This window comes from Mus pahari, chromosome X, assembly GCF_900095145.1.
Source record: "Mus pahari chromosome X, PAHARI_EIJ_v1.1, whole genome shotgun sequence".
NCBI lineage: Eukaryota > Metazoa > Chordata > Mammalia > Rodentia > Muridae > Mus > Mus pahari.
The window spans coordinates 58758973-58776141 of record NC_034613.1 but is presented as its reverse complement, the minus strand read 5'-3'; the positions used below and the strand labels follow the sequence as shown (position 1 = coordinate 58776141).

Genomic DNA, 17169 nt, shown 5'->3' with positions numbered 1-17169 from the left:
ATATTTCATGAATTTTGTGCATCATCAACTTTTGTTTTCTAGTGACACTAAACAGTAAGGTAGCCAGGTTTTGTGATTATATAGTCCATAATCATAGACTGCCATGGTAAGGGTTTAAATCTAGAAGAGAATATGAAAGGGGAGGAGAAGGAATGATAAACAGGGAGAAAAAGAAGATGGAGAAAGAGAAAGAAGTGAATGGAGGAGGGGGGATATCAGAAGATCTGGCACTGTTCTTCAATAGTCAGTGTCCTGACTGACAGGAGGCTGACATAGGCTTTCTACCTTATGAGGCCCTTGACTGCTGTCAAAAGTGAATGGAATGATATTTTGAAATTTTCAGAGAGTAAAACCTCATTTGCACCAGGTCACATACCAAGTGAATAAGAGACTTGTGAGAATTTTGCTTTGAACTGGCATTGCTGTAGAAAAGGATAGAATTCAGAAAAAGTGTGTTTTAAGAATTGTAACTATGTATTCACACAATGTCACAAGACTAGTACCATGTTCATGTGATAGACTGCTTTTCTCCATCTGGCAACTGTGGTCAATCCTGACTTTTATATGTCTGATAATACTTTCCATGGTGTCACTTACTCATTATACCCTTATTAGGTGCTGTCTCCCTAAGATTGCTGTGCCTCAAGGTTTGTCCCTCCCTCAGTTAACTTCTTTCTTGATCCAATTTGTCAAACTTGCATATGTTGATGGTGATTTAGCAATGAACAAAGATTCCAAAATGGAAACATCAACCTTACTCTTTGAAGCTCTGAATCTGCAATGACCACTTCTGAACACCAAAATGGCCCAAATTTCTCTTATTAGACAATTAATAGGAAGAACAATTCTTTTTATTTAATGACAAAATGGTATTTCCTCTCACCACATTGGAACTTGTAGTTGAGTTCGCCAATTCCTGTGGTTGTCTCCAGGTTAGGGATATTGCAACAGCCATGGTAGGAACAAATGCCTTTTCCACTAGCCAAGCTGCCTTTTGCCTATATCCAGATGAACTTTCATGTCTCTTGTACCATTTACAGGCCTGTCTCTCTTCCTTGTAAGATATCAGTCTCCAGCCATTTTATGTTCTCCTTTGAACACAAGTAAGTCTCATTGCTCACCTTAGATTAGAAGCTATTTCTAGTTTATGACTCTGCCCCTTCAATCAGTGCTCTTAGAATTTGCTGAGTGTGTCCAGACACACAGGAATGCATGCTTGCCTTAGTTAAAGATTTCACTTTAAAGATAAAGCTAAGTATGGCATTCCTTAAATCTATGAAAACCAGTCTTTTCCACCTGATCCTTGACTTTCATAGATATCAGATAATTTTACTACCTAGGCAACATTGAGATGAATATACAAAATGATATATTTCTATAAAATCTTATGATGTATACAGAAAAATATTTCAAAGATCATAGATGTACATCTGAGAAAGACTCTTGTACCAGCTCCATGTCTACACTGTTAGCGTCAGACTGACCCAGATCAAACAGTAAGCTTAGCTTAAAACAGTGTCAGTTGTTTCTATGAGCAAGGTCTGTGACATGAACCTTGAAGCACAAATATACCACACATATGGCACTGATGTCAGCACAGAAACATCTAACTGGAAAATATTAGATACAGTCATAATCTTAAAAAGTATATGAACATGAAATATGCTTACAAGTCAGTTCATTTTAATCATGGAGGTAGAGGGAGGGACCTGTGTGGGAGGGGGCAGGGAAATGGAAAAGGGGGATAAGATCAGGTATGGGGGGACTGGAGAGAGGCCCAGAGGGCAGGAGCATGCATGGAAATATGCTGCTGGGATGGGTGTGGGTATGGCAGGAATTTCTAAGAAGTTCAGGAGACCTGGCATGGAAAACATTCCCAGGAATCAATGTGGGTGACATTAACAGAAATGACCAACATGGGGATATGGAACCTGAAGAGACATTCCCAGTAGTCAGACCGGACCCCCAGTGGAGGGATGGGGACACCAACCCAGAATTGTTCCTGTCTAAAGGAAATGAAGGGACAAAATGGAGCAGAGACTGAAGGAATGGTCATCCAGTGACTGGCCCACCTTGGGATCCATCCAATGCACAGGCACCCTATTCCTGATGTTATGTTGTGCTTGCATAGCATAGTTGTCCTCTGAGAGGCTCTACCAGCAGCTGACTCAGACAGATACAGATACTTACAGCCAACCATTATAGTGACATAGGGGACCATATGGAAGAATTAGGGGAAGAATTGAAGGAACTGAAGGGATGGCAACCCCATAGGAAGACCAACTAACTTGGACCCCTGGGAGCTCCTCGAGACTGAGCCACCAACCAAAAAGCATACACAGGCTGATCGGAGGTCCCAGACACATATGTAGCAGAGGACTTCCTTGTCTGGCCTCAGTGGGAGAGGATGTTCCTAATCCTGTAGAGACTTAAAGCACCAGGGAGGGGGAATACTCGGGGTGGGGGACATCTTCTCAGAGGTGAAGGGGAGAGGGAGGCGGGAAGAACTCTGCGAGGGGGGACCAGGATGGCACAACATTTGGGATATAAATAAATAAAATAATAATTAAAAAAAGAAAATTTCAACCATGAGAAATTGATTGTTTTTCCTGGCTAGCTAGTCATTCTTTTTAAGAAATGTTTCCTCTGATATTAGATATATCTTATCCTACAAGGAGTAAATAATACTATACATCTTTTCACTAAGGCATATCCATTTGAAAGACTAGATTCCAAATAAAGACATGTTGAGGGGGGATGGAAAAAGAAGGGCAGAATTTGGGATGTAAATAAATCAAATAATTAATTAACACATACAAAAACAGAACATCCCATGGTTTCTCTCATATGCAGAAACTATTTAAAAAGTGGCCTGAAATAAAAGAGTGACTATTAGTGATTGAGAAAAGGGGCACCTGGGAGAAAACAGGGTGGACATCACCAAAGTATGACATTTCTTTATATATAAATTCCACATGAAAGCCATTAATTTTTTTAGTTGATAATTGTCTTTGGAAAAAGATGGATACATTTGGAAAAAAGATGGACATTTGAAGCACTATGTTTAAATTAATATACACTGAATGCATTATGTATTTGCACCAATGACCACATAATACCCCATAGTCATGTACTATTTTGCTTTCCTGTATTAGTTAAAAATAAATTCAATTTATATTTCAAAGTAAAAAAAAGAATTCAGGTAACTGTTATTCAGCATGAAGGATGCATTTCCAGGTCAAAAATATACTGATATTTATAACATTTCCCTAGTAATTTTTTTAATTTCTTATGTATCTTGACTATAGTTTCTTGAAGCAATATCTTTGCCATAATAAAATTTATAACATTTGCTTATATGTAACACAATACAACTCATCATTTTTAGAAAACCTAATTGTTTGTGACAATATGCTAGGCAGTACACAAAGATAATTCCCTTGATATGTCCCTGATTTCCAAGATTTTGCAGTAGAAGAGAGTGAATATTCCAGGTTAGATATAATATTGGTCATTAACATTCTTTAGTGAGGCTGGGACTCACCATTTCAATAGCTCATATTCTTATACTTGAAAAGGAAAGTGACATTGTTTATGGATATTGAAATTATATCATTCCATAATCTATGCTAATCAAGCAGTAGTGCAGAACACTCAAAGAACTGTAGAGTTGTTTAGCTTAGAGACATTATTGTACCTTCTAGAAAGAGACCCAATAGAAAGTCAATGCTATTTTTCCAACAATTCACATTTGAAAATCTGAATAGTGGAAAGCAGCAACTTGGGATTTCTATTCCTGTTTCGTGACCTTGGGCATCCTTGATTTCACCTATTTCTTTCACTCACTAGAAAAGCAGCTGTCATGACCTTTCACAGGGATCACCTAAGACCAGCTGCATTGCAGATATTTACATTACGATGTAAAACAGGAGCAAAATTATAGTCATGAAGTACTGACAAAAATAATGTTATGGTTAGGGTTTAGCACAACATGAGGAACTGCATTAAAGGGTTGCAGCTTTAGGAAGGTTGGGAACCACTGGTTTAGAAGACGAGTGCCTACCACATAGCAGTTTCTGTGTCCAGTATTATGGCAGTGCCCTTCCCAACCTTAAGATATGAAGAGATCAAACCAAAGGATACCTAGGACCTTTGGAATAATAGAGAGTTTGAATAGTTCTATACAGAGACATGCTTGGTTCTTCTGTGCCTATCCTCCCTTGTAACATTCCCTTGGGAAAGTCACACTAGTTGAACTGCATTAACTTATTTTTGCTTGACATGGTATTTCTTCTAAGATACTTACATTTATGGATATCCCTTTGAAAGTAGCACAGAATTTGCCTTCACTTCTTTTAAGTTTGGTCGAGGTGATTTGTCCAGCCATGGAAATGTTTTTGTCCTGACCGAAGAGCCCATTGTTGCCACTGACATTTCTGCGACGTGGAGGGTCCTCTGCCAGTGGGGAAAGTGCAGGAGGGAACAGCTTTTCTTCTTTTTTCCTGTTTGCTCTCCTGGATGAATTTCTGTGGAAACAGAAAGTGTTGGGTGCCATAAAGTCTCATCTTCTTTCATTTGCAATTTTCATCACTATTATGGTCTCATCAGCTAAAGTGATGCATATCTTAAGGATTTGTTACCTGTTTGAATATAATATTATATATATATATATATATATATATATATATATAAACACAGAAAGATACATAGAAAGAATTATAAAGAATCTTGCTACATACATATAGAGATATGTAAATGCATACATCTCCAAGGCTCATTCTGTCTGAGAAGAATCATATGACCAATATAGATACTTAACGAGAGTGCTACAGTATATCTGAAACCTATCAAGATTATTGTTAAGTAGCTGTTTTATAAAAAATACAATGTAGACTTCAACCCCTTTATTTTTCATGATACTCTCTTCTAAGATTTAACCAGTCTAGCAATAAATGGTACAATAAACAATACATTCCACATTTAAAAGAAATATGCTTATACACTAAGAAATAAAATTACACCCTAAAGACTAGTGTAAAACATTATAAATTGGCTTTAAAAATGCTGTATGCCAATGCCAAGATGTAAACATCCACTCACCTTAAACTGTTATATTGAAGTGCTGATGTAATGCACTTCAAAAAAACCTACTTAAAATATTCTTTGGTGATATTGACAAGAGACATATGCAGTACTAAAAGTACCCCGTGCTTTTAAAGTGATTTATCTGCCCATTAAATGGGCACCATCAAACAGACTGAGACTTCAAATAAAACAAAACAACTAAAATCTTATGCTAACTACTTTAGATGGTAATTGGGTTATGGATTTTCATTTTAGTTACTGTCTTGGTCTAATCAATGAAGATTACTTGAATTTTAATCTTTTCTTGGACAACTAATATTGCACTGTGCAGCCATTTACTTTTCATGATTATTGACTTCAATTTTCAATAGCAAATTAAGTCAACAAGAATTTATGTTTTCCTCTTGGTCAATTTCAGTCAGTGTCTAGATATATAGATTTGCTGTATCTCAGAGCAACAAATCAAGGATGAACAAGCATTCAGGTGGTCTGATTTCCTGAATGAGAAATCAGTGCAACTAGTTGTTCCCCTTTACTGTGTGATACATATATGCTGATTCTAGTAATACATGCCCTTCCTCTTATTTTGTCTCATTCATGTGGCTCTATTTTATTGCCTTTTTAGTGAACCTTTTTAAAAGTGGAAATATTTCTGCCATTTACCTTAAGTGACCAAAATTAATATAAAAGTTTCTATTTTTGAAATTTCTTTGAAATATTAGCCATTTTACTATTGTTGTGATATCATATAAAATGACAGCGAACATATGGACCATCAGGTTTTTTTTGTTTTTTTTTTTTTAGATTTCTTGTGTGTGTATCAGTGTTTTTCCTGCCCATATGTGTTTGCTGGTGCCTGAGGAGGTCAGAAGAGAGTGTTGGATTCCCTGTAACTAGAGTTACTATAGGGGGCTGTAAGTCACCATGTGGGTGCTGGGAATCAATCCCAGATCCTCTTCAAGAGCAACAAGTGCTCTTGACCCCTTGGGAACTTGTTTAGTCATGTATCAGGATGGTTATCCATGAAGAAGTTCTTCCAAAAATAGAATACATAAAGCATAATAATTGTAATGGTACCTGACCTTTGAGGATATGTATAAACACACAAGTAAACCATTGTTGTTTCCTATATTGTTTGTAAACAGAATCTTCCCCACTTGAAATGGCTAAGAAGGTAGTGGGGGCTGCAGGGTGAAGAGCTCTTTTTGAGAGGTACCTGATCATCAACTGGATGCCAGTATTTTCCCACCATCTCCTGACCTGGTAAATGGAGAAAACGTCTATTCTGTGCAATAGGCATCAGTGTCTTAGTCCCTTTTTATCTACCTAGTAGCAAGATGAAGATTTTGGATATTTAATAACTTCATTGACAAAAGACATCCAGGGGATTTTTTCCTAAGAAATCTTACTGTGATTATTTTCAACCACAAGATTTTTTTCATATTTGTGTCTGTCTTTATATAGGATAGAGGACAGTAGGTTGGAACAAAAGAATATTGCTATGTCTTGCAATGTTTTTTAAATGTTGTGAGGGACTCAAAAGAGCTTTCTTTGGATTGATGAGGTAACTCCACTTGTCACAATAAGATATAGCATCTTCATCAGGTTTAGCATATTCATTTAGAAAGGAGAAGGTTTTCACTTAGTAGTTTTTAAGGATTTACAGCAAAGGGTCAAAGAACAAGAGAACAGATAAAGATTTCAAGAGGGTTCCCAAAAGAAGAACTCTAAGGTACTACTCTTCCCCATCTTTCTTCAGTTCCAAGACATTGATGTTGACAAGCACAAGAGTATGTTAAAGTCTCTATATCTGAATGATAAATTCTCCCAGGGAAATAGTAATTTCCCATTTACTGTAAGAACAGAGTACACATAAAGCCTCTGCACTAAAAATACCATTTTCTCAATTGAGAGTTACTTTACTCTTGATATTGACTCTTCCATAAAATGGAGCAACAATTCTCTGGTAAGTTTGCTATGAAGGTGTGGCAATTGTTCACTACCCTGTACTCTATCTTTTAGCTGTAGGTGCTATGATCTGGCCCAGTTTAGGAACTAAGGAGGGATAGTATCACCCCATGCCATTTTATCATTCCTCCAGGAATAACTATATTTGAGCACCAAGATCTGTGTTTCCTCATATACCTGGTCTACACTCAGCAAAAGGGACTCCAGTTGCTTTATTGGGCTTCTTTTTCTGAGAACTATGTTAATAGATATTTTAAAGACAGATACACACATATGTCAAAATATTAAGTGATTTTTAGAGTGAGGGACATGTTCCTTAGGGATCAAATGTTACTTTGTGGAGCAGGTGTAGCAATAAGGAGTCTGTTTCTACCTTTCATTTCAAAACAAGAAGCCAAACACATTCAAGCTGATAACTTCTTTCCAATATCTAATCTGTGGCAGATTGATGCTATGTCACTGATATTAAATAGTAATCTGTGAAATCAATTGTTAGCGGCAGTTGTCCAGATTGCCTCTCTTCTTTGAGCTGCTAATAGACACCAAAGCTGGGCTTTGATGGGAATAATCTCCAATGTTGAATGAATTTATTGCAATAATTACACAGATAGAATGTCTCAAGAAGCTGACACAATTGTTAGTTAAGTAATATTTATAAAAACAGAAAGGACTCCATTATAATGTTTGCTGGAAACAGAGGGTTAGAGTTCCCTGGAGGAAGATGATGGTCTTCGACTAGGGAAAGGACTAGAATTCCTCCCATTTAATTTTGGAAACTTGCCATAGAGAAAGAAAGGAGAGGAGAGTCAGTTTGTTTGAATCGAAATGTATCTCTACCAGACCTTTCTCAACACAGAACTGCCCTCATGGGGTAGAACACAATTTCCTAAACATGTCATTCTCCTGACCTCTGTAGAGGCAGGTTCAAGGACTAGTCTTGTAGCTTTGTATTAACACTAGGAAATGTCATTTAAAATAGCATCCTATCATGATAAGAGAAATTGTCTAGTCACCATCAGTACTGAACCTTGGCCAAAAGCAGATTGATCTCATTAAGATGATGTATGTTTTCTGATATTTCCTCTTTTTAATTCACTTTTATTTATTTTTTGCTTGGTGCAGAATGTTCCCTGTGGTTAATTTTGATGACTATTCTGAGCTATAATAAAGAAATGGTTCTTAAAAGCTCATATTCACCCTAAACATGATAGCCCATATTCTGTTTTTAATTCATGTTAGACCCACTTGCCAGAGACTTGGATTAAGCTACTCTTGATTCTAGCCTGACATTCTAATGATACAGGAAGCCCCCAATATGTTCAAATGTGATGTTAAAACAATCACACAAGGACCAGGACACTGAAACAGGGAAAACTTACTCTCTAGTGCTGGGAGGCTTGTGGGACGGGGCTGGTGAGATGCAAGGGGGAAGCAGGCAGGTAGCAGTGTTGTCCTCCAGGCGCTGCTTCTTCTCAGGGATTTTCTCTGCAGTTTCTGCTGGCTTTTATGGGGAAAAATACGCAGAGCTTCAAATACATACTACATACATCCAAATAAGTTTCTCTCTCTCTCTCTCTCTCTCTCTCTCTCTCTCTCTCTCTCTCTCTCTCTCTCTCTCTCTCNCNCNCACACACACACACACACACACACACACACACAAATTGAATAAGACAGTTTGCTTCTGGTGAGGAGATAAATGTGTACCTTTGATCAGACAGAAAAGCAATCAACCTTTCCTAATCTAGTCCTACCAAGAAGTTGGTGTATGAAAGGTTTAAACGTTAATGTATCTGATTAATCTGAAGAGGCCACCTCATGTAGCCAGAGAGGAACCCCATTTGGAGGGATAGAAACATCAACCCACCCACAAAACTTCCAACCTCCAATTTATCCTGTCTACAAGAAATGCAGGCATGGGGGATGGAGCAGAGACTGAGGGAATGGCTAAACTATAAGTGGCCCAACTTGAGACCCATCCCTTGGGCAAGTACCAATCCCTGACAGTATTAATGATACTCTGTTATGCTTGCAGACAGGAGCATGTTGTCCTCTGAGAGGCTCCACCCAGCAACTGACTCAGACAGATACAGACACTCACAACCAAACAGTGGATGGAGCCTGGGGATTCTTATGGAAGAATAGGAGGAAGGATTGCAGGCCCTGAAAGGGATAGGAACTCCACAGGAAGACCAAGAGAGTTAACTAACCTGGACCCTTGGGGCTCTCAGAAACTGAATCACCAACCAAAGAATATACACAGGCTGGACCTAGGCCTCCCCAAACATATGTAGTAGATGTGAAGCTTGACCTTCATGTGGGTCCTGAACAACTGGAATGAGGCTAATAGCAAAACCTGTTGCCTGTCTGGGATATGTTCTTTTAGCTGGGCTGTCTTGTCTGGTCTCAGTGGGAGAGGAAGCACCTAAGCTCTTAGAGGCTTGAAGTGACAGGGTGGAGGGATACTCAGGGGGCCCCCTACCAACTCAGAGGAGAAGGGGGGATAGGGTAAAGATTGTGGGAGGGGGTGACAGAGAGGGGAGCAGTAAGTGGATGTAAAGCAAATAAGTAAAAATAAATAAATAAGTAAATATCTGATTAAAGAATGTGTGGCACAGGAACCTTATAAAAAAAGTGAAGAGAATCTATAATTTTCATACACTTCCCTCATCAACAGTGCCTTTACACAGTGATGGGAAATGAACACTGTAACCTCAATATGACATGAATCCTGTTTAAATAACATGAGGCTTGTGGGTGGATTATAAAGGCTGTCTATATAATCAACAACATGTAAGTGAAAGAAGCATGTGTCAAGCCTTTAGTTCTTAAATGTATTCATTTCAGAGGCATATGTTCACTCTGTACTGTTCTCATCAATAAGAAAGAAGAATCAAAGCAGGTCCAGAGTCTCACACATGGTACTCAACAGTTCTGGAATCCTTTCATTGGATAGATTAGTGCAGGACTCACTAGAGAACACTGGGAATTCTCTTCAGGACTCACCTGCCTCTTAGAATTGATCTGCCTTCAAGCAGTCCCTTTGAGGCAGCCCCTCCGATCACACAGACCTTTTCATTTCCCTAGCACTCTCCAATTCCTCGGTATTCTCCTGTCTTCTTGTATCCCTTTGTTGCCTGGGAAGGACCTAATTCTCAATATGCCCCTTTGTTGTAGTCTTGTAGAAGTTTCACCCTTCTCAATGCTTGACTGTCTTCTTGATGCTCAATGTCATATTGCTACTCCACCACTCCTAGTAATTTTCCAGGAATCTCTGGTCTCTCAGTACCATACAGTCTCCTAGTACTTTCCGGCCTCTTAGTGGTCCCTAAGTTTTATGGTTTCTAGTCCCCTAGGTTTCCCCAGTCTCTTAGTTCTTAGGTATCCCCAGGTCATTCTTCTAGTACTGATCAGTTTCCTAGAAATTGTGAGCATCCTTGAACTTGCTAGTCTCTTGTTGCAGCCTTGTTTCCTTACTCATTTTATCGTCTCCTAGGACCTGCCTGTATCCTGCTGCTTCTCACACTCCTAGTGCTGCCTAGTATGCCAGAGCTCCCTCCCCTGTCTCTCACTGTTCCAGTTCTCCTAATATGGCCCAGTCTTCTACTGCCCCTCATTCTCCTAGTGTTCCCCAATCACTAATACTTGAATCTCTTACTATCTCCTACTTACCCTGCAAACATTGCAAAGACTGTTAGCCCGCTCCTCTCTCTGTACACTCTACTCTCCAAGCTCTTGGTTCCAACCTATCCTTAGATCCCTGGGGTTTCCTAGTCTCCTAGAATACTCCAGTAAACTAGCACTCCTCATGTTCTACCATTTGCTCAACTCCCAGAGTTCTGCATGTAGTCTGTTGTCACTGTTCACTGTCTAGTAGCATTCCTCCATTCCCTAGTTCTGCCAGCATTTGCAGTCTTCAAGCAGTCTTCTCAGGGGGCTCACCACTCTCCTAGACTTTTTGTCTTATACAATCCCCAAATTTCCAAATATTTTCTTTTCTTCTATCACTCCAGCCTTTAATGAACTCAAGTCTACAACAGTTTTTGAGTCTACAGTGTGTTTGGCTGAAAGATCTTGTAGAATCGAAGTTGTTCCTAGCTATCTTGTATTCTCTGGAATCTATGGTATCCCTTCTTCATAGGTTCCTCAGTATCCTGGCATTTCTCCTCTTTTAGTATTTCCTATCTCTGGTGATCCCATTTGCTAGGGCTCTTTACCATCCTACTATCTAATAATCTCCTAGCATGAGGCAAACATCAGTCATGCAATCATCACCTAGAACTCCCCTGTCCCTGAGTGCATCAAATGGCCTAGCTATATCCTGCCTTTGAATACTCCTCTGTCTCCTAGCACGCCCCTGTCTGCCCATTACCATGTATCCCAGCTCTCTTGTTCCTCCGAGTGCTCCCATGGCTTTTAGAACTCCTCTGTGAGTGTTCTCATGTCTCCTTGCATGAGCCTCTTTCTGAGTTAGCCTATATGTTCCATCTCTTCTCTAATTCTGATTACTATTCTGTATACCAGAACTTCTCTGTCTCTGAATGTTCCCCTGTCTCCTAGCATTCATATGTCTCTGAGTGCCCCCCCCCTCCTAGCACTACTCTGTATCTGAGTGTTGCCTCTATTTCTAGAAACTCCTCTGTCTCAGTGTTCTTCTGTCTCCTAGCACTCCTGTGTCCTTGAGTACTACCCTATCACTAAGCACTCCACTGTCTGAGTGCTCCCCTGTCTGCTACCACTCCTCTGTCTCTGAGTGCTCCCATGTCTCCTAGCACTGCTCTGTCCCTGACTGTCCCCTGTCTCCTACCACTCCTCTGTCTCTGAGTGTCCCCTGTAACCTAGGATTCATCTCTCTGTGTGTGCTCTCATGCCTCCTAGCAATTCTTGGTCTCTAAGTGCTCCCCTGTTTTCTAGTACCACCTTGTCTCAACACTCCACCATCTCATAATACTCCACATTGTTCTACAGCTCCTGTTTTTCTTGTACCTCTCTCTCTCTCCTTGTATTTATCTACTGGGTGGTGATCTAGTTGACCTGGCATTCCTTAGTGTTCCACCATATCAGTGTAACATTTCTTGGTGTTTCAGAACTTGACAGTGACCCACAGAATCTCACACTTTGTGTGGTAATTCCTAGTACTGTTCAGTCTTATAGCACTACACAATGTACAAGATCTTCCTTACGTCAATGTTCCTGCTTTGTACTGTTGCCTATGTCTTAGTGTTCCATAGCCATCTGGTACTCTAGCATTCCCAAGCTCATTTGTTTTCTATGGCTCTCCTACTACTCCCTGACCTCCTAGCTCTTCATTGTCTTACTGCTTCCCAGTGTCCCAAGGTTTCCTCAGTTCCTCAGTTCTCCTGCATTCACTTATTTCATAGCATTCCTCTATATGGTCATACTCAGTCTCCTCTAACTCCTTATTCAGCCATCACTATCCTTTCTTCGGCACTTTTCAGACTCCATGATTCCACAGATGCCTTTTGTCTGGCTTTCCCCTGTGTCCTCATACCTTTCTTTCTCATATCACACCCCCGTCTCCTGATATTTCACTGTTTTTTATGTACCTTCAATCTCTACTTTTAAACCCCCTGATTACAGGGGAATGAAGTCATTTAGAGCACCTCATTCAATACATCACTACTGTCTATAGGTAATCTGTCTTTTGCTAAGCAACAGGAGCAATAGCCACATTCAAGACAACTCCGGCTGCAGAGAAATAGGTTGTGGGGACGAAGAACAGATTAGGAGTTGCCTCTCTGGGCTGCTATAGTGCTGTGAAGAATATTATTAACAAAACAGCACCACAGAGAACCTGATTCTGAAAAACTATGCCAAGATAAGGAGATAACTCATAAAGAGTTCATTAGCTATAAACTCTATACATATTTTAATTGGTAAAGTTAACTCTAGAGTTCCTCTTCTGGTGACCCTGTGTGAGCCTACAATTGATACCAAGGAATCTTCAGATGAAAATTTCACAGAATAATCCTTTCAAGTAGGGCCACTAATCCTAGAAGGCATATAAAACTTTAGTGTGGTAGATGGAAGGATACCCCAGGATAGCTGACTTATGAATGCATTAATATTTGCCCAGAGAAATTAGCAAATGTAGAAGATCTCCTTGACCATTATGGGCAGAGAGGTAACTTGCTAATACTGAAGTGGTAAACTGTGAACAATAATAATAATATAGGAGCCATTGACAGTAGAAGCAATCTAAGGCACCTACTCCAGGAACTGCATATTATAGCAAAAGGGCTTGTTTGTATTCTTATTTCCTATATATCATAATTTCTCTTATTCAATATCAGCTAACGTTACCAATGGCTACCATACACTCTGATAATTCCTGACACCATGGTCATTATGTCAAACATTTCATTCCTCTTAGAAAATGTCATTTCTTTTACCAAAGCTGTCATTGTTCTCTTTTTAAAAAGACCACAGATAACTTTAGTAGCCTCTGCTCAAAACCACATGGCAGACTCCATTGGACAACTCACCTTGTGCTTACGCTTGCCCTTAGGGGCTGGTTTTTCCACAGGCGTGGCAGCAGTTTGACGCTTGGGTTTAGAGGCAGTCTCCTTGTAGTCTGTCTTTGCAGGTGCTGCTGGGACTGAATTTTGGCCAGGTACTCTAGAAAGTAAGTCGAGGTCAATCTTCACCCAGAGGTTTTTCGGGTTTTCATGATCCCGTAGAGGGGACAAAAGCTCAGTTTGCATGGCAGGAGGTGGTGAAAAAGCTGTCTCCTCATTGTTGGTGGATAAGTTGTTGCTGTTGCTATTGGTCAAGGTGCTAAGTGTCAGGCTGGCATTAGAAGTTTCCTTGGATTTAGAAGTATTACCTCCAGAAGCAATGCAAGGTGGCAGTACTTTGATCTGTAGGCTCTCTTCCTGGTCTGTGTTGGAGTCAGATGTAGATGAATCTGTTTCAATAAATTCCCGGGACTTGGGGACAATCTTCCCAGGCCCTCTATACTTCTTCTTCTCAGCGGCCAGAGGGACATGAGGCCTTGGCTCTTTCCTAGGCACTGGTTTGTGGGCAGTAGCTTTGTTTCGGCTTCGTGGTGGATCAGGAAGCTCCACACTTCCTTTTTCTTTGGGAGTGCTGTTGGTAATATTTGGTTTGGGCCAGGTAAACTCCTCAAAGCTGGTGTTTTTCTCAACTTTTTTGGGCTGCTTCTTTCCAATTGTCCTTTGAGAAACTGTGTCAACTGATGTTGACAACTTATGCTTCAAGGCCTTTGTTTCTGGAGTTTTCTGTGTGGGCCTTGGTCGAGCTTTCTCCCTAATAAGACTAAGGAGAGGCCTTTCTTTGGGTACAGCCACAGCCTGGCTAGGGTTTGGTTTGACTTTGACCTGGACCTCCACTGGTTGTATTATTGGAGGAGGCAGAGAAATGGTCTCTGTGGGTGTCTCATTTTGGCCACAAATAAATGACTTGTTCTGGGACGTGACTTTGTTAAGCCATTTGTCTAGCTGCCATTTGTTGGTTGAGGGGGGCTCGGGCTATAAATTGAGAAAAAGCAACAAGGATATATTTCACACATGTAAAGGCTTTATAGGGACTTTCTGTATAGTGACTATTACAGTGCTAAGAAATTCATAGATGATGTGGGCTGGAAACTTGCCCACTATGCATGGAGCCCTGGTTCCATTCTCAGCATCACAGAAACCAGGTGTGGTTGTAGAGGATGATCAAATGTTCAAGGACATTTTTAGTTACATAGCAAATTTGAGTTTGAAGCTATTTTGGGCTCCATGACACCTTGTAACCAACCAACCAACCAACCAACAAGAAACCAGACTACCTTGGACTTTAAGGGACAGTCCACATATACAAACATATACACGTTCATTGAGAAATATACTTTCAGTGAAGATTAAAAGAGTGATTTCTTTTCCCCTATATCTGACTAGATTAAAGCATATAACTACAAATCAACCAAAGTTTTTTTTAAAACAACAACAACAACAAAAAAAAAAAAAAACCCCACTAGTTTCTAACGTTCTCCTCTAGCTAGTAACTAAAGGCTTCTTCACAAGGAGATGCTTCAGACTGAAACCAGGGGCTCCTGAGAGAGAACTCTGTTCCCAAAGGCTTTTGCTAATAATCATTGATTCACCAGGAGCCAGAGGCTATAGTATATATTCCTAAAAAGAAATCTAAGTGAATCCCAAGTGTGTTCAGAAGGAAAATATTTCCATTTTCAGAAATATTAGGGTGTACTATGTGATGCTGTAATTAATTGAAAACACTACTACCTTTGTGTTTTTACTGGAGGGTGAAATAAATTGATTCCCTTAAACCACTATGCTTTCCTAAATACATGGGCAATAGTCAATTTATGGGGATGTGTATGTAGACTTTGGCATTCACTATGAAGCAATAGAAATGATATGTCTAATTCGTGTGCTTAATATTCAACTCTGATTTCTACCAGTTAAAATAAAAAGTCACCATTTTTATTAGAAGGGCTCTTTTTTCTGAAAGCCCCCAAGTATGTGGCAATAGTAAATAGAGAATGGCACAACTAAAAATTAATTAAGTAGCTGTGATCCCTGCTGACAGAAAATAAAAGCAGGTAACTATTAAGGAAACTCTCTCAGCTGCTACTCTTAGCAGTGTAGTGCCAGGGTTAAAAGCTAGCTCTGGCAGTATACTGACACAGGTTTAAGTCCTTGCTTTATTACTGTATCTCTGGGAGATCTTGGGTTAGTTTTGGCTTAAATTCTCGTAAACATACATCGTCACCTATAAAATGACCTATAGTATAAGAGACTATAGAATTGGGATTTTAGTAAGGGTGAATGAGAAAATGTAAGTCAAGTGTTCAGCACAACATTTGGTATTTTTTAACAGCAATAAAATGTTTACTGCCTCTATTATTCCTTTGTGGTTATTGAGAAAGAAATGTGTAAAGCGCCATGAGATGTAGCTTGTTGTACCATATGCAGTCTCAGGGAACCAAAGCACTTAGTCAGAGGATGGGAAGGGAAAACTAACGAATGGAAGATTTCAGAGTTATTATTGTGGTGTTTTGGGTACTAGGCTAAACATTTCATAACATTATTATCTGGCACATGATGTAAGTTGAAATAAAGAACATGTGACTTCATGAGTGTTGTTTTAAAGAAAGGCATATTTCTCATGTCTTCTTTGCTTAGTATTCATTTGCTAGTTTAATAAATTTAAAGTAAAGTAAGGTTGGATCTTCAGATCTACAAGTGAGTCTTGACTGGCTTTGTTGGTTTGCTTAAAGAGTAAGTTGCAAGCTTCATCATTCCTATACTAGTTTTCTGTGGGATGAGGCTTGAGGCTCAGAGTAGCTTAGTGACTCCCATAGAAAATCTGTCATACAGCAAGCAACCTGTACAACTTAGAGTCACACAAAAAAAGATTTATTTATGTTGGGACATACACAAATATATGTTTGAAAGAAACAGTCTTATCAAGTCTTTGGCTACTTTTCTGAAGTAGTTATTGTACTAAAGTACTTCAGTTGGTGATGCCTCTGGCATGTACCTTATGCACCAGCACATAGGTGGGACCTAAGGCCTTGACAACTCACCTCTGGAGTAGCCACTCTAGGAGCCTCATTGGCTTCGCTGTCAGTGGTGCTGCTTTCAGTGTCTGAGTCTGATTCTGAGCTACTCTCTGACTCACTGGAGCTGCCAGACCCCACATTGGTTTGTGCTGCAGGTGTAGACTGTGATGTGGCCAAGAGAGAGCTGAAAGAAAAATGACATCATTTATTACCTCATCGAGTCTCAGACTTGAAAGAAACAGCCCGGTTCAATATAAAGACTTATGATCTGTGAGCTGCAGGAAGAGTAGATTACAGGATCCTCACCTGACAGAAACAAAATATAAGGCTCCAAGAGCCCAGTGTGAAGGCCAATGCCAAAAGTTTGAGTGGAAGCAAGCACCTTGGCCCAGCACAGTTCTTTTTCTTCTGGGAAACTCTTCCCTCCTTCATATTCCATATAAAAACTTTCAACAGAGATTTCATATCTTATGAACACAGACTAAAAGCTGAGATTCAGAGATTTTATTGTTCCTTTTATTTATTTTAGTTAATTTCCCATTTTCTGTTGCTATTTTATAGACTTCCAC

The 17169-nt window shown here is 39.7% G+C and overlaps 1 protein-coding gene across 2 annotated transcripts in view; it reads right to left on the bottom strand.

Annotated features, from left to right (window-relative positions):
• The window catches only part of Aff2 (AF4/FMR2 family member 2), a 475715-nt gene that overhangs the window by 20349 nt on the left and 438197 nt on the right, over positions 1 to 17169 (bottom strand). For both annotated transcript variants that reach the window (XM_021187671.2, XM_021187672.2), the window contains exons 9-12: positions 16625 to 16784; positions 13557 to 14561; positions 8433 to 8554; positions 4307 to 4526 (exon numbers count right to left, since the gene is read on the bottom strand). In XM_021187671.2, coding sequence (XP_021043330.1) covers positions 4307 to 4526; positions 8433 to 8554; positions 13557 to 14561; positions 16625 to 16784 — 1507 coding nt within the window. The remainder of the gene's footprint in view (positions 1 to 4306; positions 4527 to 8432; positions 8555 to 13556; positions 14562 to 16624; positions 16785 to 17169) is intronic.